Source organism: Macaca thibetana, chromosome 4 (assembly GCF_024542745.1).
Source record: "Macaca thibetana thibetana isolate TM-01 chromosome 4, ASM2454274v1, whole genome shotgun sequence".
NCBI lineage: Eukaryota > Metazoa > Chordata > Mammalia > Primates > Cercopithecidae > Macaca > Macaca thibetana.
Genome location: NC_065581.1, coordinates 26,072,685 through 26,095,263, shown reverse-complemented (window position 1 = coordinate 26,095,263; position 22,579 = coordinate 26,072,685). Strand labels below are relative to the sequence as shown.

Below are 22,579 nucleotides of genomic sequence, written 5' to 3'. Positions count from 1 at the left end.
TTTCTCAATGATAGTGACTCAAAAACAATGAATGTTAGAACAAATATTAAAGGGTGTATATATATATATATTTAAAATGGATTTTTCCACTCTGGGAAGAATTCAGGCATACTCAATCTTAAAATACCCATTTTTCTGGTTTTTTTCTGAATTAAACTGTCATTTCCATTGGCACATCTTTGGTTCTGTAGGATAACCTATGTCTCTGCTGGGTTTTTTTTTTTTACCTCCACTCCTTACTATTCTAGGAAAAAATCTCTGCTTTTTCTTTTCAGTTTAAATTATTTTACTAAAAGGTTTCTTAACTTGAACTTCCTAGGCTTGCTGTACTTGTGTGGGCACTCTCCCATAAACAGTATTAATACCTTTTGATTTGTTAAAAATAAAGATATTTCGACAGAAAATTTCTTTTCTTTTTCTTTTCTTGTTTTTTTGTTTTGTTTTGTTTTTGTTTTCCCAGACTGGAATGCAGTGGCACCATGATGGCTCATGGTAGCTACACTTCCCTGGGCTCAAGTGCTCCTCCCACCTCAGCCTCCCAAGTAGCTGGGACTACAGTTGTGCACGACCACACCTGACTAATTTTGTGTATTTTGTAGAGATGGGCTTTCCCTATGTTGTCCAGGCTGGTTTTGAACTCCTGGGCTTAAGCGATCTGCCCACCTTGTCCTCCCAAAATGCTAGGATTACTGGCGTGAGCCAACAGGTCTGGCTGGAAAGATAATTTTTAACATTATCCTCTCTTAAACATTTGTTTCAAAAATTTTACAAACATGATAGTAATTAAATATGATTTTCAAAATTCCCTTGAATACTTCCTTAATAGCACACAGAAAGCACAAAGTATTTTATACTTGTTTTAATGATGAAATTGTGAACCCAATCTTACACTTCTTTGTGTAACATTATACTCATACTTAAAACAGATGCCCTCATATACATAGTAAATCTCTTGGGGCAGTAGTGAAGTTGGTTATTTGCTGTTTTATGAAAGTGCCATTCGGCCGGGTGCGGTGGCTCACGCCTGTAATCCCAGCACTTTGGGAGGCTGGAGTAGGCGGATCACGAGGTCAGGAGTTTGAGACCAGCCTAACCAAAATGGTGAAACCCCGTCTCTACTAAAAATACAAAATTTAGCCGGGCGTGGTGGCGTGTGCCTGTAGTCCCACCTACTTTTGAGGCTGGGGCAGAAGAATCGCTTGAACCCGGGAGGCGGAGGTTGCAGTGAGCTGAGATTGCGCCACTGCATTCCAGCCTGGGCAACAAGGCAAGGCTCCGTCTAAAAAAAAAAAAGTGCCGATGTGGTGACTCAGTTTAAGGAATAAATCAAGGATATTTAACTCAATAGACTAACGTTAGCTTACGTGACTTGCACTGAAAGTTATACAAATATTGGTACTTATACCTCTGCCCCTAAAGTATGAATTAAAGACTCCAAAATTCTTTTTAGAATCTTCAGAGTAAAAGTTAGAATTTGATTTAAAAAATAAAAATAAAAAAATACTTTGTATCTAAATCTAGTGTGTAAAATAACTTGGTGGATGATGCTTCAAGGCTACCCATCCCCACATTTCTTCCTGAATGATAAAAAGAATAAATGAATATGTGAATTCAAAAGTTAGAAATCTGGCCGGGGACGGTGTCTCACGCCTGATAAACCTTTCGGACACTGAGGCGGGTGAATCACCGGGGCTCCGGAGTTCAAGACCAGCCTGGACAACATAGCCAGAACTCGTTTCAATAAATAACAGAAAAACATGAGCCAGGCGTGGTGGTCCCAGCTACTCGGGAGGCTGAGGTGAGAGGATCACTTGAGCTCAGGAGGTTGAGACTGCAGTGAGCCATGGTGGCACTACTGCATACCAGCCTTGGTGTCAGACTGAGACCTGTCTTAACAATAACAAAACAAGTTAAAAATTTGGCCGGGAGCAGTGGCTCACACCTGTAATCCCAGCACTTTGGGAGGCCGAGGAGGGCGGCTCATTTGAGGTCAGGAGTTCGAGACCAGCCTGGCCAACATGGTGAAACTCCATCTCTACTAAAAATACAAAAAAATTAGGCGTATATGGTGGTGTGTGCCTGTAGTCTCAGCTGCTTAGGAGGCTGAGGCAGTAAAATCGCTTGAACCCAGTAGGCAGAGGTTGCAGTGAGCTAAGATCATGCCACTGCATTCCAGCCTGGGTGACAGAGTGAGACTCTGTCTCAAGAAAGAAAAAAAAAAAATTCTGTATGAATGGAACAAAACATCCTTAAATTTTAAAATACATCTAAAAGATATTTCAAAATATTTAGGAAAAAAATCATAGGGATCAGGCAAATTCTGAGATTCCTTTTTCCCTGCAGCAAACATTAGGAGTGCTGCTATTCCTAAAAAGATGGTAACAGTTGCCACACCATATGTTTCCTTGGCTCAGACAAGGTTATGTAGTTGTTATTCCAGAATGGCTAGAATAAAAATCTAGCACAATCATCTTCTTCAGTAAGTTAACTAACCTTTCTGTGCCTTGGTTTCATAACAGCAACATAAGGATAACAGAATAGAAGCAATTATTCCTACCTATCTCATAAGATTCTTTGGAGGAATTAAATTAATATTCAGAACAGAGCCTAATATCTAGTAAGTAATAATAATTGGCTGGAAAAAATAGTTTTTTAAATTATATATATTCATGGGGTACAAGTACAATTTTGCTACATTGATATATTGCACTGTGGTGAAATCAGGGCCTTCAATCCATACCGGAAAAAAAAAGTCTTTGGAAATATTTCTGCCATGGAAAACTTTTAATATACAAATTCATTCATCCAAGAAATAGAAAATATGTAAGTATCCACCCCAAATCTACCATATCTATCTCTTCTACACCTTAAACAATCACTCAGAAATAGAATGCTTGAGATAACAGAATGCATGCATATCAAGTAATAAATGTATGCAGGATGTCAAGGCATCCTAGGCTTTCAAATAAAATTGTCATACAAAATACTTTAATATTGTATTAACATTCTACATGTTACAGTGTAGAAGTTAATCACCGATGCAAAAAAGGAAAAGAACACATTATACCCAAAGCCTACAGAGAGAATCGCAATTAAAAATATCAGCCTGTATGTGAAAATCTTTAATTTGAAAGTCAGTAATATTTAAGTGATGGTCATGGTTAAATCAGATTGTGGTTTGAAAAATGTTCGTTTAAAACTGATAGCTTATGAGAAATTTCGGGATTTTAGAGACAGTGTTTTGTTTTTAAATGTGTGTAAGTTTATGAATAATGTTTTATACAATACTGACAGTACTATAAGATGACATTATTATAATACAACATAAGAATTTTGGCCTGTACCTCTCAGCAGTCCTCAATCATCTGCTGTACTTGACTGAATTCTTATCAGAGTGGTTTGTTTTCCTTCTGTTGTGTTCCCAGTTCAGGCAGCTCAGCAATGGCCTGTGATTCCAGCAATTCAAATAGCTGGTAAGTAGTTTCTTGTTTGTTTTCTGAAATTTTCAGGGGCTTTTCTCTACAAGTGATTTTTAGTGCACATCCCTCCACCCACTGTTTATTCCTTTACCCTCAGGAAAACCCTCAGCTCTGCACCTCTGGTCGCCGAACCACCGTGGTATGTTTACTTGTGGCCACCAGGCGTCACACTTCTCTTTACCCCCATGGTCTGTGAGTGGTTTTGCCAGAGGTAAGAATTTAAAATGAGGTCTTTGATTTTTCAAATGTAGTTGACCTTAAGAATTTATGAATAAAGCCAGAAAAATTAAGCTTAAAAAACACTGAAAGAAAATGAGGACTTAAAATTTCTATTAAAAAAATTAACAGGCCACAGTTGCTGATGTTTAGTAAATATGTTACCGAAATGTGTTACTATGAAGACTGGGGTGTTTCTTGTAATCTCAGCCCAGGTGAAATAAAACCAATATAAAACAAATGCTTACCTAATTAATTAATTGTAACATATTCTTTATGAGGTAGAAGAGTAAGTGAAGCCTTATAGCAGTCTGCTTTCAGTATGGTACCATATTAAGAGAGAAAGAATTTGTCATATGCTTCCAGAATGGTTTGTTGGTAAAATAACCAATGTCTTACAACTTAGACTACAATGTCCCTAGTATGAAGAAAAACAATTAATTCGGCTAACACAGTTGAATGAAAATATTCCATAAGACAAAATGTAAAGAAATTAGAAGCAAAATAAATATCTCAAAATGACAAAGCGATTAAGTATATACACAAGATGAACAAGAACATCAATAAAATCATGCAGTATGCAATACAATGTACATTTATTAAAGTATATGAATTTTTAATGCAACAATAATACTAACAGGTAATAGACAAGTTTTTAATAGTTTATCACTGGCTAATTAAATAACAGCTTTAATTGTATTCATTTTTTAGCTTTTCTACAATGAGCATAAATGACATTTCCTTTTTTCTACATAACTTTTCTAACCAGCAAAAAAGAAAATTGTTTAAAAGAAGAGATGAGATATCTTTGCTAAAATTTAATGCCTACAAAAGAAACTTCTGAGCTGTACCTGGTATCCTGAAGCACCTGCCCTTCAAGACAGTGCTTGTACCACATTTATGCAGCCAAATGCATGTAGCAACATAAAGTAAACACATGTCATCTGGATATATATATTAAGACTCTTTTGATGGTCGGGCAGGGTGACTCATGCATGTAATCCCAGCACTTTCGGAGGCCGAGGCGGGCAGATCACGAGATCAGGAGTTCGAGACCAGCCTGGCCAACATGGTGAAACCTCGTCTCTACTAAAAATGCAAAACTTAGCTGGGCATGGTGGTGCATGCCTGTAATCCCAGCTACTCGTGAGGCTGAGGCAGGAGAATCTCTTAAACCTGGGAGGCAGAGGTTACAGTGAGCTGAGATCACGCTGTTGCACTCCAGTCTGCACAATAGAGTCTCAAAAAAAAAAAAAAAAAAAAGACTCTTTTGAACATGGTGAACTGATTTCCCAGAAACTAGCAATTCCTGAGTGTCCTGCTTAGATTTTTTTTTTTTTTTTTAAATGTGCACTGGAACCCCAGTGGCCCCATGACAGGGCCTGGGCATCCTCTAATCCACTTGGTGGCTTCCATTTATCATCTCAAAATGAGAGAGTTTACTCCAGTTCATCGAGGGAAATACCACCAGAGTTCTGACTCCAGAGGCACTGGCCTAGGGAGGACAGTGTGTGTGAAGCCCAGCAGGACCACTAGCTGTCCCCACCAATTACAGTCCTTGCGTAGGGGCCAAAGAAATGAATGCCAAAGAGAGTAACAGAGGAGCAAGGGAGTCACATTCCAGGACCTTCCCTTGGGGACTTTTAAAGGAAACATGACAGCTGAGGATCAGCTGGTTGTTTTCTGCTGTTTCCCTTTATGTGATTCAAGCTCACTCAGAAGAAACACAATGAGACAATAGAAGAGCCATCTCCTTCCGTCTCTATTTACTCTAGGCATCTAAACTACCTGAATGTAGTGGTGTGTGAGATGTATCATACGGTCAGATTGACTGAGTTTGAAACCTGTTTCTATCACTGGCAAGCTGTGTGATACTCTATTTTCGTTTTTCTTTCTTTTTGTTTTTGAGACAGTCTCACTCTATCACTCAGGCTGGAGTGTAGTGGCGAGATCTCCGCTCACTGCAAGCTCTGCCTCCCGGGTTCATGCCATTCTCCTGCCTCAGCCTCCCCAGTAGCTGGAACTACAGGTGCCTGCCACCAGGCCCGGCTAATTTTTTTGTATTTTTAGTAGAGACGGGGTTTCATTGTGTTAGCCAGGATGGTCTGGATCTCCTGACCTCGTGATCCACCCGCCTCAGCTTCCCAAAGTGCTGGGATTACAGGCGTGAGCCACCGTGCCTGGCCTACTTCACTTTCTTCATCTAAAAAAGAAATTGAGATAATAGTGCCTATCTCATAGAATTATTGTAAGAATTGCATGCAATAATGCATGTAAGTAGGTGCTCAGAAGAGTGGGACACAAAGTAAGTGCTTTTATCATCATTATCATCATCCTTATAATTTTCATTATCAGAACAAGGAGAGATCAGGGAGAAAATTATTGTTATACTTCAGGTCTGCAATACTAGAGTAGCATTCCAAATGAAGGCACCATTAAACTTTGCAAACCTGTATGACACCTTCATGCCAATTAGAAAAAGACACCTCTTCGCAACCCCTTTCAAGATATTTGCCTCCTACCTGCTAAAAACACCCATCATAATACCCACAGACAGCCATGATGCTTTTTCTGGGAAAGGTGCCTCTTCCATTCGTGCAGTGTACAGCCTACAACTCACATAACAATCAGATGAGAGAATCCCCATGGCTTGGTGACAGATGAGTTACTGGGTAACACAGAGGGATGATTCAAAGGAAAAGTAGAACGGGTCCAGAAAATGCCTAGATACATATGTAAAATTCTGGTAAGGTTATGACTAGCCATGTCCCAGGATTCAAAGCTTTTCTGAGATGTTAAAATGAATCATGTAAGTCCCCCAAATTTAAGGAGTCCTCTTCCAAAAATAGGAAATGAAATGACATAGGTGTATGTGTCTGAGGTGATGGAGGAAATGAAGGAAGCAGATGCAGCTTGAGGTTCATGAGAGGCAGTTCCAGGGGAGAGGTCACAGCTGGGGATCACTGGCGTGCAGGAATCAGAAACCTAAATGGGGAAATATTTTTGAGGAAATGAACAGAGAAAGCTAAAAGCAAGGAGTTCTTCAGGCGATTTCTATGTTTAGGTTCAACTCTGTCCTGAAAAAATGAAGAGCTCCATAAGTGCACTCCCTTTTTTAATCTCTAGTTTTGTGTCCTTCCCATGATGAGTCTGCAGGCTGCGTGTCACTCACGTTCAGCTAAGACGTAGTGCCCCATGACTCCTCCTGTGGAGACAAGAGAACCAGGAAAGAGGCATCACAAACCTAGGCATCATTTTGCCTCTTCTCTGTTCCTTATTTTCCTCATTCACCCATCTCAATTTAGACCTGGGCACTATTGGATTTCAAGAACCATTATCTCTCATCTGGGAATGCTTATTGGCTTTCTAACTGGTCTCCTCACCTCCCATCTGACTTCTTAACAACACATTCACCATATAAGGGAGATCATGGTCCTCCTTTCTTAGGATCCTTCAGTGACACTCCAGTGATCATAACCCAATATCCCCAAAGACCCTCGGACTCTGTATGAGCTGGCTTCTTTCTGCCTCTCTTCTCCCCACACCACAGATGTTCAGGGAGTAGAAATGCATAATTGGTGAGCGATAGCTATGCAAACTCGGGGTTAAGGTAGAGTAATTAGTTCTAACCTCCCAGTATGCCTTATACTCTCCCACTTGGCATGGTTGTTCCGTCTGTGTAGACCTCCCATCATCTTCAACCTCACCTAATGGAATCAAGCTTCTCCTTCAAGATCCAGAAGGCTTTCTTGATCCCCAGCTGAATGTGATCATTCCTTCCTTTGACATCCTAAGCATTTGCTTCCTGCCTGCTTTAGGACCTCATGGGGTCTTCTTTAACTACATTCACTTGCTATAATCTTCATTCTCTACCAGATTTGGGTTCTGAGAATAGCCACAATGACTTCTCAATCTCAAAGCCCCTGCACTACCTTAAACAGCTCTTGCAAAATAGTAGGTGCTCTGAAGATGTTTGTTGAATTAGAGACTTTCATTCTAGGGAGAACCATTATTTTCTGTCTCCCAAGGAGCTACTGGTGTCCCCAAAGAATATAAATAAGAAAAATGCTTCCCATGGATGTCAGATCCCCTCTGCCCCTCTTCCCACTGTGCTCTGGGGCAGAGATAGTAAGAGACTTCTCCTTGTTCCTACTCACTTGAAGTCTGCCTCTTCCTTAATATTATGAACAAAATTCCAATGAACAAGATGATGACAAAAACAGCAATTCCACTGATGACTCCAATGACTAGAGTTCTAGATGGTGAGGGCTCTAAAACAGAAAAAGCAAGTTAAAGCCATTGATTGCCACCCCCAGCCCACCCCCTAACAAAGAGCAGATCCTTGTCTCACTGCCATAATTACCCCCTCAGGCACTCCTCTCAACCCCCAATAGATTTTCTCAGCTCCTGGCTCTCATCAGTCACATACCCCAGAAAGCAAGGAGGGGCTGATCCAGGCCTGGGTGCTCCACCTGGCAAGTATATCTCTGTTCTTCCCCTGGGGGTACAGTCAAGGTTATCCAGCCCTGGTAGGTCCCATCCCCATTGGGCAATACGTCTTTAGGTTCGACCTCCTTGGCATCCATTGGCTGCCTATCCTTCAGCCACTTCATGGTGATGTTCTGGGGGTAGTAGTTCAGGGCCCGACACCGTAGAGTGGTCACTGAAGAGGTCACATGATGTGTCACCTTCACCAAAGGAGGCACTTGACAGGAAAGAGGAAGGATGAGGAGAGGGGATCTGTTTACCCGTGCCAGGAAGATTGGAACTTTCACTTCCTTCTATAGGTTGGAGGAAGGAAATACCCTTTTCAGAAAAAAAACAAACTACAGGAGAGACACCATTTTGTGTCCTAAGATTGGGCTATAACACAGTGTCACTTGGAGCGCAGTCAGATCAGCTTGTTCTCCTAACATGTAAATATACATATCAGTTACCTATGTTCTTTGTTCTGATAGATAAAATTGCCCTTTATGTGCATTGAAAACGATTGAATACAGATGGTTAGTTTCACCTGGGTCAACCTAGGAGGCATTGTTATAAGAAGGGGCCTTGTAAAATAGGTAGCTTCAGTGATTATTGCTATGTTCTGTGAAAGAAACTTTTAACCTAAAGCATTCTGCTACTCTGATAAGTGGCCTCACTTGATATTTTGTCCTGGTATTCATATGATAGCTGACATCTCTGAATTCTCTCTTTTCTTTTTTTTTTTTTTAAGATGGAGTCTCACTCTGTTGCCTAGGCTAGAGTGCAGTGGCATGATCTCAGCTCAGTGCAACCTCTGCTTCCCGGGTTCAAGCGATTCTCCTTCCTCAGCCTCCCAATTGGCTGGGACTACAGGCACGCATGACTGCACCCAGATAATTTTTGTATTTTTTTAGAGATGGGTTTCACCATGTTGGTCAGGCTGGTCTCGAACTCCTGACCTCATGATCCACCCGCCTTGGCCTCCAATTGCTGGGATTACAAGGGTGAGTCACCGCGCCTGGCCTTGACATTTCTGAATTCTTAACAGGTATACATATACAAAGGATTATTGGTTAAATAAAAAGCAAGGGCTGCAGACAATTCCCTTTGAGCCATATGAATGGAGAAAAGAAATTAAACCCATGACTTGTGGCTGCCTCATACATCTCAATTATAAGGTAGAGACTCTAGGATTGAGAAAGTCCCTTCCCAGAATTTGGAGAGGCACACACCCTCAGCCACCTCTGAAACTCTAACCAGGGATTCCATGCCCTACATCCTCCTCCACTCTGCCACTAGAGTATGGGGGCAGAAGTGTGTTTCCACCATACCTGGCCGGTCGAAAACACCTCTCCCCAGCTCCAGCAACTGCTGCAGCTGCACAGGGCAGTCCCTCTCGAGGTAGGCCCTGTTCTGCCTGGCCCGAATTTTGTGCCTTTCCCACTCCAGCTTGGTGGGCCAGGCCCTGGGTTCTGCTGCTCTCCAATCCAGTGTGTCAGGGCAGAATTCAAGGTGGTCCTGCCCATCGTACCCGTACTTCCAGAAGCCCTCGGTACTGTTGTCCTCTTGCATTTTGCAGCCCAGGATGACCTGCAGGGTGTGGGACTCTGGAAAAATCCCCAGCCTTGTTACTGCAACCAAAGGAGTAGGTCCCTATTTCCACCATCCCCAAGGACCAAATGACCTCAGGAGGTAAATTCCTTCCCTCTTCCCTGCTCCCACAAGACATCAGATTTCCAGCTGTTTCCTTCAAGATGCATGAAAAGATGAAAAGCTCTGACAACCTCCAGAAGGTAAGGCCCCCTCTCCACGTACCCTTGCTGTGGTTGTGATTTTCCATAATAGTCCAGAAGTCAACAGTGAACATGTGATCCCACCCTTTCAGACTCTGACTCAGCTGCAGCCACATCTGGCTTGACGTTCTACCGGAAACCCATGGAGTTCGGGGCTCCACACGGCGACTCTCATGATCATAGAACACGAACAGCTGGTCGTCCACATAGCCCAAAGCTTCAAACAGGGAAAGACCAAGGTCCTGCTCTGAGGAACCCATGAAGAGGTAGTGCAGAGAGTGTGAACCTGGAGACAGAGCAACAGGCTTTCACCATGTGCAATAGGAGGGGAGTGGGATGTTGAGGCTCCACACACCTGCATCAACTCATACCATCAGTTGTGTCTGGTCCTCATATTGTGAAGGGTGAGTTGCAGTCCCGTCTTTCTTCCATTTGACAGTCCTGGCTGCTCTCTCCTTGTGTGCCTTTCTCTGCCACACGTGGCTGCCATCCCCTCACTGTCCCCAGACCCTATTCCAATATTCATGATTAGATAGACTCCACTAAAGCTGGTGGATTCTAGAAAATGTTAAGGTGTCTCTAGCTATGGTAGTTGAACTCAGGAGTTGGTGCTCAGAGCAAATTAGACCCAAATTCTGAGGAATTCATTCAGGTTTTTTGTTTGTTTGTTTGTTTGTTTTTGAGACTGAGTCTCACTCTATCGCCCAGGCTGGAGTGCAGTGGCACAATCTCAGCTCACTGCAACCTGCACCTCCTGGATTCAAGGGATTCTCCTGCCTAAGCCTCCTGAAAACCTAGGACTATAGGCATGTGCCACCACACCAGGCTAATTTTTGTATTTTTAGTAGACATGGGGTTTCACCATGTTAGCCAAGCTTGTCTCAAACTTCTGACCTCAAGTGATCGGCCTGCCTCAGCCTCCCAAAGTGCTGGGATTACAGGAGTGAGCCACCGTGCCCAGCGTTGGCCCTGAATTCTTACACTGAACTGCCTATATGGCCTCACCACTTGGATGCCTGACTGGAATCTCAAACTTAGCATGTCCAAATCCAGATCCTTGATTTACCCCAAACTGCTCTTTCCTCTGCCTTCACCATCTCAGAAATGGCATTGCCAATTACCCCTCTGCTCAGGCCAATAAAATTAAAATAAAGAACAAAGTCAACTTTATCTCTTCTCTTTTTTCAGGGGATGGGGGGAGACAGGATCTTGCTCTGTCATCTAGGCTGAAGTATAGTGGCACAATCATGGCTCACTGCAGCCTCAACTTCCTGGGCTCAAGCAATCCCCCACACCTCAGCCTCCCTAGTAGCTAGGATCACAGGTGCATGCCACCACACCCGGCTAATTTTTGTATTTTTTGTAGAGAAGGGGTTTTGCCATGTTGCCCAGGCTGGTCTTGAACTCCTGAGCTCAAGAATCTGCCCTCCTTGGCCTACTCCTTGGCATGAGCTACCACACCCAGCTAATTCTTCTCTTTCTCTCACACAACATAGAATCCTTCAGCAACTTCCTTCAGAATATATTCAGGAGACAACGGTTTCTCACTCCCTTTTATGTTCGCACCCAGCCCACTCCACCATCTCTTGTGTGGACTGTGTAACAGCTTCCTGGATGGGCTCCCTGCTTTTACTGTTGCTCCCTTCATTCTGCTTTCCACATAGTAGCCAGAGCAATCTTTTTAAAGCCTGTGACAGATCACTGTTACTCCTTGGCTAGAATTCACACCACAGCCTACAGGCACCTGCACGACCTTGTTTGTGGCTCCTCTTCTGAACCCATTACCTACTTCTTGGCCTCTAGCCCCCAGCACTACTTGTTTTTTTTTCAACCCGAGCTTCTCAACCAGGAGTTTGTCTCCTAGGTGACATGTGGCAAAGTTTAGAGACATTTTTGGTTGTCAAGACTGGAGGAGTGCTCCTAGCACCTAGTGAGTAGGGAGGATGAGTGCTCCTAGCACCAAGTGAGTAGAGACAACAGGATACTGCTGGACATGCTACATGCAGATGGTAGTCCCCCTTCCCACCCCCAACACACACACACACACATGAGTAGTGCTGAGAAAACCTGCTTTTTAATCCAACTTGCCAGGCCCACTCAGTTTGCCTGGGAAATACTGCTCCCAGTCAATCTCATTCTTATTTCCTTCATGTCTCTGCTCAAGTGTCAGCCCCAGAGTGACTTGTCCTGAATTCTCTGCTTCTCACAACACCCATCGTTTCCTGACGTTGCATATGTTTCTGCTCATTCGCTTATTGTCATCTCTCCCACTAGAATGCAAAATATCAAAGGGTGAAGACTTGTTTCCCTGCTCTCTCCCTTGGGCCTTGAACAGTGCAACACATGGTTGGGACTCATTTACACTTGTAAACAATGAATATTTCCGCTCAACCTGAAATTTTATTATGCAGCCTCTAATGCAGTGTGATGTTTAAGAATCATAACTATGAAGTGGAGAAATGAGCTCTGCCACCAAAGCCCAGTGTACCATTGAATAAACTTGCCAGGAAGCAGGCCGTGCATGCCTCATTCTTGTCATGTGTAAAATGTAGATACACAAAGTACCAAAACTCAAAGTGCTGTGCTGAGGCCGGTGTGTGACCCACAGAACACTGTGCTAGACTACAGGGCAAAATCACTGTCAACTAAGATTAGAAGTAGCTATAGTACTTGAAATAATATCAGAAAACTTGATTACTTATATACTTTGTAACCTGAAAAGAGTTATTTAATCTGAATTCCAGTTAACGTCTAGTAAATAAACATATTATTAGCTCCTACCTCCCTATGCCTAGTGAAAATCAAGTAAGATCAGATATGAATGTAACTTACAACTGAGTGCATTGCTTACATGTTCATTATCAGTACTTTGACGTTCTTTAGAGGACTCTTAATTACACAGCACACTGCTAATCAATAAAGCCTGCCTGAAAAGAGAACTGTTCAGTTCAAACGTTGAAAACTGGCCGGGCGCGGTGGCTCAAGCCTGTAATCCCAGCACTTTGGGAGGCCGAGATGGGCGGATCACGAGGTCAGGAGATCGAGACCATCCTGGCTAACACGGTGAAACCCCGTCTCTACTAAGAAATACAAAAAATAGCCGGGCGAGGTGGCAGCGCCTGTAGTCCCAGCTACTCGGGAGGCTGAGGCCGGAGAATGGCGTGAACCCGGGAGGCGGAGCTTGCAGTGAGCTGAGATCCGGCCACTGCACTCCAGGCTGGGCTACAGAGCAAGACTCCGTCTCAAAAAAAAAAAAAAAAAACAAAACAAAACAAAACAAAACAAAACAAAAAAAAACGTTGAAAACTAACATATACTCAATTTTCCAGGCAACAGAACAATTGCCAAGAGCGGGGAAAGGCCCGAGGTAGGCCTCTCTCAGAAGCCTCCCACCCCAGAGACCTCCACCCCAGGTCTCACCAAAAGTGGGTGGAATGGTGAAGAATTCAGATCCCCAACCCCACTCTTCCGCGCCCCCACCACCCAGCGCATTCGTTCCGAGGTGGAAACCCAGTGCGGATCCTGCTGTGGGTTCGCTCAGCCTTCTCGGCAAGCAAGCAGGGAAGAACTTCCTGTTTGGAGATGACTGGGGAAAAAACCTCACAGCTGACATTGTAAATAAACCCGAGATCCAGGTCCAAGGAGCCCCAGGCTTAACTCAGCTCCAGTGAGGAACTACGAGATTTATTTAAAAGCATTCTGGTTGGGGGAAGGGAGTGGGCGGTTCCAAAAGTCACTCCGAAGAGCAGGGACAGCCGGGGGAGGGGGCAGGTCCTGGGGCGAGGGACCCCCATATGCAGCTCAGTGGCAGGCATTCCCTCCCGGGGTCTGGAAGCAGAATGTAGGGAGAGGGGACTGCGGATAGGGTTGAGCAGGTCCTCCAAAGTTAGCAAACTCCCAAGCGCAAAGAAAAGCTAGTTTCGATTTTTCCACCCCCGCCGCGCCCCTCGTTGGCCCGCAGCCCTCGGACTCACGCAGCAAGCGCCCCTGCAGGACCGCGGTCTGCAAAAGCATCAGGAGGAGAAGCGCCGGCCTGGCTCGCGGGCCCATTTCCCCAGCTCTGACTGCACGTCCCCTTTAAGTCTCCGCTTCTTTGGTGGGGCGGGGAAACGGCGATGGCTCCAGAAGTCACCCTACAGCTATTGCCTAGGCTCAGGAGATGCCCATTAAAACTTCCTGGTGAAAAGCAATAGGTCTTCAGAACTTTAATTCTCTCTCTCCTACAGCAAAAGGTACCTGCTTGTGAAACTCCAGGTGATCCAGTGTCCCCCTTGGTTTTTAAATCCTGAAGGGATGTTGCTGATTGGGGAAAGTATCTTGGCAATGTTCTGATGTAAACTTTAGATATTTAAATATTTATTATTTTCAAAATTCAATATACATTTAAAAATTTTATCTCGACCTTAGACCAACTTGTGTCTTATTTGATTTAGAAATATAAAGCTTTTTCATTTTGTTTTTTGATTCAAATTAATTAAATCATAACGTTAACCAATTAGATCCTACTGAAACACCTTCCACAGCCTTCATAATTGAATTATCTGACAAGTTTTTCACAAACTTTACAGTATTGGGATGACTTGGAAAATGATTAAACATATTGAGGCCTGCTCCTAACCCCAGATACACTGATTTAATGGGTAATTGGTAGGTAGTTAGACATTAGCAGCTGGGAAGGGACGACAGAAGACAGCAGAAAGGCGGTCACTAAGACAGCCACTGGCTCACCTAAGTTCAGGCCCAAGACTACCCTAACGCCACCCTAAGGGATGGAGTTTATGATGAAGTCTGTGGCCAAAATATCCTGGAGAAAGAGAAAGGAGGGTACAGGTGGAAATTCCCTAAAGTGGCACATGCCCAATAACACAAAACCCTGTCCTTCATTATATTACCCATGACCATCATTATAATAGAATTTACATACAGTTTTGCCCCCCATCCTTGGGAGGCTTTTCTTAACGAATGATAGGTAAGAACATGCGCAGTTTAATTTTAGTTTATATAGCTATCAAATTCAATCACATAACATCATCCTGTCACTCAGACACAGCCCAAACCTCAACTCCTCCCCACAAACCCCATAAAAGCACCTTAAGCTCTGTAAAGAGGTGCAGATTTCACTTTGCAGAAATCAGCCCACTCTCCCTCTGTGAGTGTATTATTATGCTTCAATAAACTTCGCTTTAAACTTGCATTTTGGTGTTAGTTTGTAGTTCTTTGCTCACTATCACAAGAACTGAGATTGCTGGTTCAGAGCTCCGGCTCTAATAATCTCCTCAGTTAAAGGCTCCATCCCAACGCAGAATTCCCAGTAACAGGATGCCACCTCGGCAACGAGATTTTAAAAGCTTTCCTCTTCTCTCAATGAAGTTTGGGAATTATTGCCTTAGACATTTCAAACCATATAAATAAATTTAATACACCTGATTTGCTCCAAACCTTTACATATTTAGCAAATTCAACAGGCATTATTTTTGTAAGTGTGTATACAAATTTTGGCAATTCAAGAAAATCAAACTTAGGATATCAGGGCCTCAACTGTAGGCGAACAGATAAAATAACATTGGAAAAATGTAGAATATTGATGGTGGGCACATTGGGGCTGATAGTACTATTCCTTTTATTCAATTTTTGGTAACATATAATTCGCATACCATGTAATTCATCTATTTAAAATACAAAATTGGCCTGACTCAGTGGCTCACGCCTGTAATCCCAGCACTTTGGGAGGCCGAGGCAGGCAGATCACCTGAGGTCAGGAGTTCGAGACCAGCCTGGCCAACATGGTGAAACCCCATCTTTACTAAAAACACAAAAATTAGCCAGGTGTGGTGGAAGGCACCTGTAATTCCAGCTACACAAGAGGCTGAGGCAGGAGAATCGCTTGAACCTAGGAGGCAGAGGTTGCAGTGAGCTGAGATCGTGCCATCGCATGCCAGCATGGGAGACAAGTGTGAAACTTCATCCAAAAAAAAAAAAAAAATTAGCTGGGTGTGGTGGCATGCACCTGTAATCCCAGCTACTTGGAAGGCTGAGACAGGAGAATCGCTTGAACCCCAGAGGCGGAGGTTGTGATTAGTCGAGATCGCGCCATTGCATTCCAGCCTGGGCAACAAGAGCGAAACTCCGTCTCAAAAATAAGATAAAATAAATAAAATTAAATGCAAAAAGTAATGGATTATAATATATTTACAGAGATGTGCAACCATTACCAAAATTTTACAACATTTTCTATCTCCCCAAAAAGAAACTATGTTCCCCTAATTCAGTACCCTTAATTCATCACCTCTCAGGTTCTTCCATTCTCCCCCTTCTTCCCTCCCAGTCCCAGACAATCATTAATCTACTTTCTTTCTATTTGGAACATTTAGTACTCATAAACCCATATAATACATTGCTTTGCCGTGACTGGCTTCTTTCATTTAGCATAATGTTTTTATGTATGTTTTTCATGGACCAATAATATCTATTTTAAGGACATACCACAACATATTTTATTTTTTCATTCATCAGCTGATGGAGATTGGTTTGTTTCTACTTTATGACTATTGGGAATAGTGCTGCTAAAAACATTTATGTACAAGCTTTTTTGTGGACTTATGTTTTGATTTCTTTTGGTTACATATCTAGGAGTGGGTTTGCTGGGTCATATGGTAACTTTGTTTAACCTTTTGAGGAATAGCCACATTCTTTTCCAAAGTAAGCATTTTACCCTCCTATCAGCAGTATATGAGAGTTCTGATTTCTCTCCATCTTTGCCTGGGTTTTTGAATCAGGGCCCCAGATAGAACAAAAATGTGGTTATTCAGTTGTTTCACCATCACTTGTTGAGAAGACTCTTTTTTCATTGAAGTGTTTTGGCATGCTTATCAAAAATCAATCTACTATAAATGTGAGAGTTTATTTCTGGAGTCCCAATTTTATCCCATTATGCTATAATCCTTTTTTTTTTTTTTTTTTGACAGAGTCTCACTCTGTTGCCCAGGCTGGATTGCAGTGGCGTGATCCTGGCTCACTGCAACCTCTGCCTCCCGGGTTCAAGTGATTCTTCTGCCTCAGCCTCCCAAGCAGCTGGGATTACAGTTACCTGCCGCCATGCCTGGCCAATTTTTGTATTTTTAGTAGAGGTGGGGTTTCACCATGTTGGTCAGGCTGGTCTGGAAGTCCTGACCTCAGGTGATCTGTCCACTTCAGCCTCCCAAAGTGCTGGGATTACAGGTGTGAGCCACCACACCCAGACTGTAATCCTATCTTTATGTCAGGACTACACTGTCTTGATTACTATAGCTTTGTAGTAAGTTGAATTCAAGAACTTTCTCAACTTCACATATGATCTTCTTTTGGAAGACTATATCAGCTATTCTCATTCTGCTGAATTTCCATAGGAATTTTAGGATCTATTATCAATGTCTATTCTATTTTTGTATATGTTTTAATATTTTCATAAGAATATATTTAATTTTTTTTTTTTAAGAAAAATAGTAAAAATCAGAACACTGGGGGTCAGGTGCATTTAACAGGCAGAAGAAGGATAAAAACTCATAAACAAAAAAGAAATGACCAACCATATTCTGGAAGCCATGGAGTGGTTATTGGTACCAAAAGCTGCAGAGAAATGTTGTCAGATTTACCTGAAAATTGTCCATTGTATTTGGACATTAAGAGACTTAGAAGACTTAAGCCATAGATTGCTCAGTGAGACCCCAAGGTTAAATGGTCTGAAGGTGAATAGACCATTTCCCCTTCAAGAGAGCAGGTAGGAAGCTATAAATCCAGGTCTGAAAAGTTGACTGAACTGGTAAGGAAGAAACTCTCTCATCTTGAGCCACTCTACCCTGGCTCCACCTTCTGCTGCAAGCACACAGAAATGCTGAAATTCAACAGTCACAAAGGCTAGTAAGCTGGAAATGACACAAATTACTCCTGGGAAAGTCAAATTCAGAATTAGGCCATATTTGTTGGGGTTCAGATTTCCATGTACACTTGGGAAAGGGTTTAGCGTACAGGCACATGCATGAAGGGAACAGGTATAGGGCTGTGTTCACAAGGTCAAGAGTTGAAGGCCAGGCATGGTGGCTCTTGCCTGTAATCCCAGCACTTTGGGAGGCTGAGGCAGGAGGATGGCTTGAGTCCAGGAATTCAAGACCAGTCTGGGAAACATAGGGAGACCCTGTCTCCACAAAAAAATTAAAAAATAAAATTAATCAGGTGTGGTGGCACACACTTGTGGTCCCAGCCACTTAGGAGGCTGGGAGGATCACTTAAGCCTGGGACATTGAGGCTGTAGTGAGCCATGATAGTGCTACTGCACACCAGTCTGGGTGACAGAATAAGACCCTGTCTCAAAAGAAAGAGCAGTATCCACACCCCAGGAAAGTGGTTGAAGATCTACTTTTCTCTATAAACCTAATACAGAATAGAGTGACAAATGTGTGTTGTGGAAAGAAATCGGTTGAGAGCTACGTAGATGCAAAACAATACATCCCCACATAACACTTGTTAATCATCCTTTTCCACCCACTTATGGGATGAATTGCATCTCCCCAAAAGATATTCTGTCCTAATCCTCAGTACCTGAGAACATGATCTTATCTGGAATAGGGTGAGTTAACTGGTTAAGAAGAGATTATAGTGGAATAGGGTGAGTCCTCCAACCAATGACTGGTATCCTCACAGACATAGAGGCACAATGGCCAGCTAGAGATGGAGGCAAAGATTGGAGTTATGCCGCCACAAACCAAGGAACACAGGAAGCTGCTGGAAGTGGAAACAGGCAAGAAAGAATCCTCTCCCGGAGGCTACAGAGGGGTCTTGACCTTGATAATACCTTGATCTCAACTGGCCTACATAACTGTGAGAAAATAATTTTCTTTTGTTCTAAGCCACCCACTTAATGGTACTTTGTTATGGCAGCCCTAAGGAACTTGATATACATTCCTTTTACTGTCATAGAAGTTTTGAGTCTTTTAAGTAGGTCTGTCCCCTTCCTCCCAGTGTCAACGCATGGAATTTCTCTCCTTGTGCCTTGAAAAGTGAAAGGTCTTTGAACTGCTGATGAAAGAAATCTCAGCATGAAGCCAGGTGCTGTACCTCACTCCTGTAATCTCAGCACTTTGGGAGGATGAGGGGGGCAGATCACTTGAGGTCAGGAGTTCTAGACTACTCTGGCCAACATGGTGAAACCCCATCTCTACTAAAAACAAAAAAAGTTATCCTAGCCAGGCATGGTGGTACACATCTGTAGTTCCAGCTACTCGGGAGGCTGAGGCAGGAGAATCGCTTGAACCTGGGAGGTGGAGGTTGAAGTAAGCTGAGATCATACCACTGCACTCTAGCCTGGGTGACAGAGCAAGACTCAGTCTCAGAAAAGAAAAATGAAATTTCAGCATTATAGGATAAAAATGTTTCCCCTTCCCCTCAAACTTTAAAAAAGCAGAAGTCTGCATCATAAAATGGTCTTTGCCAATGTTATTTTTGTTATAACAAAGGAATCTTGCAAGGCTACCAGATCTCAGCAATTGTCACTATGTTTTGTAAGAATCACTTTCTAAAATGTCTGAATTGATTGCTTGTCTCATTTAATTATTTGTTTCTTGTGTCATACTGCAATGGATATCTGTCTTGTTAGTATAAATATTTGTGCATTTGTTGTTGTTAAAACAACTTTTTTGGCCTGTCTTCTTCCACCTATGAGGTAATATAAAACTCATATTTAACACTTATTTTGTAACAGGACAAGCCACAGACAAAACCCCTCAGACACCAAGTTAAAGAAGGAAAGGCTTTATTCAGCCGGGAGCTTTGGCAAGACTCACGTCTCCAAAAACCGAGCTCCCTGAGTGAGCAATTCCTGTCCCTTTTAAGGGCTTACAACTCTAAGGGGGTCCATGTGAGAGGGTTGTGATCAATTGAGCAAGCAGGGGGTATGTGACTGGGAGCTGCATGCACCAATAACCAGAACAGAACAGAACAGGGATTTCACAATGCTTTTCCATACAATTTCTGGAATCTATAGATAACATAACTGGCTAGGTCAGGGGTCAATCTTTAACCAGACCCAGGGTGAGGCACTGGACTGTCTGCCTGTGGATTTCATTTCTGCCTTTTAGTTTTTACTTTTCTTTCTTTGGAGGCAGAAATTGGGCATAAGACAATATGAGGGGTGGTCTCCTCACTTACTCACCCCCTTTGAGAATCTCACTCTTTAGTGGGAGTTCTCACTTTTATTCTCACTACTCATGTCTTCTTGAAAGACAGATTGACAGTGATTCATGTAGTACGCTTGTGCTGCAGCATTTTGGTGAGCTAAGGTAGCAATGAAGCTTTTTATCATTTGAAGAAACACAGGTAGCAAACAAGGGAGCAATAAGCAGATTTCTATTGCTATTATAACTACTATTATAAGAGTTTTGAATCTTCTTAGCACTGGGAACCATTTTTCAAACTTGGCCCCAGGGTCAAATCCATGCCACCCTTGCATGGGCACATGTGCCAGTTTTGTCATATCTCTAATTATATCTTTAACTACTTGCCCTTGATTATCTATGTGTAGTCAGCAATTAGTAAGGTTAAATTTCCTACAGACCCCTCCTTCAGTTGCTAGCAAGTAGTTGAGAGCCAATCTGTTTTGATAGATAGCATTTCTCATCTGAGTTTCTTTCCGGGCCAGAATAGTCAAGGCTCTGCTGATCTTATTAGCTATTATTTCTAATCACTAATAAGATCACTACACAGCTTGTAACTGTATGATTCAGTTGAGCATGTAAATGGCGGTCTGGTATCCCCACGAGCTATCTTGTGCCCAAGTAGCAGGCCCATAATATTGTATGATTCTCTCAGGGGGCCATTCGTTATTTTTCCAATTTTCTATAGCAATGCTTTTTTTTTTTTTTTTTTTTTTTTTTTTTGTGGGAAGCATAGACAGGGAAGCCCAGGTGTTTGCCTGTCTTTATGGGAAGTAGGAAGAAAGATGGTTTAATAGTGCCAATAACACAACTACCTGCCCACTGGTTGGGTAATTTGGCATAAGCTGTATGCCCACATATCCAGTATAATCCAGTGGGGGCTGTCCAGTCCCAGTGGGACTCCGAGTGGGTCCAAACAGTTTGCAACTTTCGGAATTTACTAAATGGATTTTTCTTAGTGTGGTTTGAACTCCACTAGGTGGCTGTTTTTGTAGTACTATTATACAATTTTTGCCCAAGGTAGCTGAGTCTTCCCACAGGAAGAGTGATGTCCTTCCCCACTCTTGCTATACTGATTGAGGCTTTTAGGACCCAGAAGTTATCCGGGTGATTCTTTTGAGCCAGGAATTTATCAGGAACTGGGTCTGTAGGTACTAATTCCTGGGCTTCCCATAGCCATTGATTTCCCATTACAGTTCCTCCACATACATAACACGAAGTGACATTGAGAGACTTGGTACATGCTCAGCTAACTGCAAAAACAAATTTCTTGTTTTTCCTGGAATTTCTGGTACTGGCACATTCCGTTCATCATAGAAGGTTTGAAATACTGGCTCAGGAGAGCATTTATAAATTTCTCCTCAAACCACCATATTTATTCGAGGATCCAGTCCAGCCCCATCTATTTCTAGGGTTACATGCTCCCCTTTTTTCCAGCGAGAATCAAGGGGATTGGTTATCACTAGGTCTAAGGGGTTACACTGACCACTGTTACAGGAAAGGCCACTTTTCCCTTTCTGAAGGTGGACAGGATTATTTTTATTTTTTATCGAAGTAGCCTAAATGACACAAGACCAGTATCTAGATTTATTTCCACACAGTCCTAATTCATGACAAATGTACTTATTTTCTGCCATATAGCCTCATTCCTAATTAAGAGAACCACATCCTATTTCTAACTTATTACTGTTAATGACAGCACAGGCATCAAATTTCAAGGTGACTTGTTTGGGCACTCCTTTTTCTTCTGTTTTGGCTAACACTTTACTCATATCATTTATGAGCCCCCACCAGTCTTCAGTCCTTAATCTTATTTCAAAAACTGTGGTCATGGGAGGCTCAGATGGGTCATAACACACATCAGGTTGGCCATTTCCTGGGCTATATACCTTGTATAGAATAGCATTATACAAACAAGTTCTTTTTAGAGTCCCTGTACACTTATAATAACCATGAAATAATAGGACCGTAGCAACTTTTTGTCCTACCTCAGTGACTTGATGTATACACTGGGAAGAGTCCTCAGTCTGAGGAAGATCAGTTGAAGTCTTTACAGTCCAAGTTCAAATTTTAAGGAAAATGAGTCCTGTGATGTGTTTTCTCATGCTTCGGCCATGCGTGGACTAGTCAGCTTCCAGGAGTGACTGGAGCAGGCCTTGTTGCCTTCTTCAGAGTCACTTTGCAGGGGTTGGCGAAGCTGCCACATACAGCTCACAGTCTACTGATGTTCAAGGATGGTTTTGGAGGTTGGGCCCACTAGAATAAACTAAGTCCAATACCTCTACACAGTTATGTTCAACTGGGCTCTCTGATACCAGGAGCAAGGTGGCGGGGTTTAGGGTATTGTAAACTTGCGGGGATTTTCACATAGCAAGTTTTGGTTCTTGGTTAATCTAGCATTTGTTAGCCAATGATGTATTCATTAAAGTCACCACAGCAT

At 42.7% G+C, this 22,579-nt stretch overlaps 1 protein-coding gene and 1 long non-coding RNA gene across 3 annotated transcripts; one reads left to right on the top strand and one right to left on the bottom strand.

The window, feature by feature from the left end:
- Nucleotides 1-5,580: 5,580 nt before the first annotated feature.
- Nucleotides 5,581-14,005, bottom strand: HFE (homeostatic iron regulator). 2 transcript variants are annotated; one of them, XM_050788987.1, is made up of 6 exons: nt 13,930-14,005; nt 9,978-10,241; nt 9,494-9,769; nt 8,125-8,400; nt 7,853-7,966; nt 5,581-6,900 (listed from the first exon to the last, which is right to left on the bottom strand). In XM_050788987.1, the coding sequence occupies exons 1-6, from the start codon at nt 14,003-14,005 to the stop codon at nt 6,860-6,862; spliced, it is 1,047 nt and encodes a 348-aa protein (XP_050644944.1). In that variant the 3' UTR covers nt 5,581-6,859. The 2 variants fall into 2 exon arrangements, with proteins under 2 accessions (XP_050644944.1, XP_050644945.1); XM_050788988.1 differs by lacking the exon at nt 9,494-9,769.
- Nucleotides 9,742-13,934, top strand: LOC126953561 (uncharacterized). Its single transcript, XR_007725253.1, has 3 exons — nt 9,742-9,955; nt 10,048-10,359; nt 13,285-13,934. It is a non-coding gene; the product is annotated as an uncharacterized LOC126953561 (long non-coding RNA).
- Nucleotides 14,006-22,579: the final 8,574 nt, after the last annotated feature.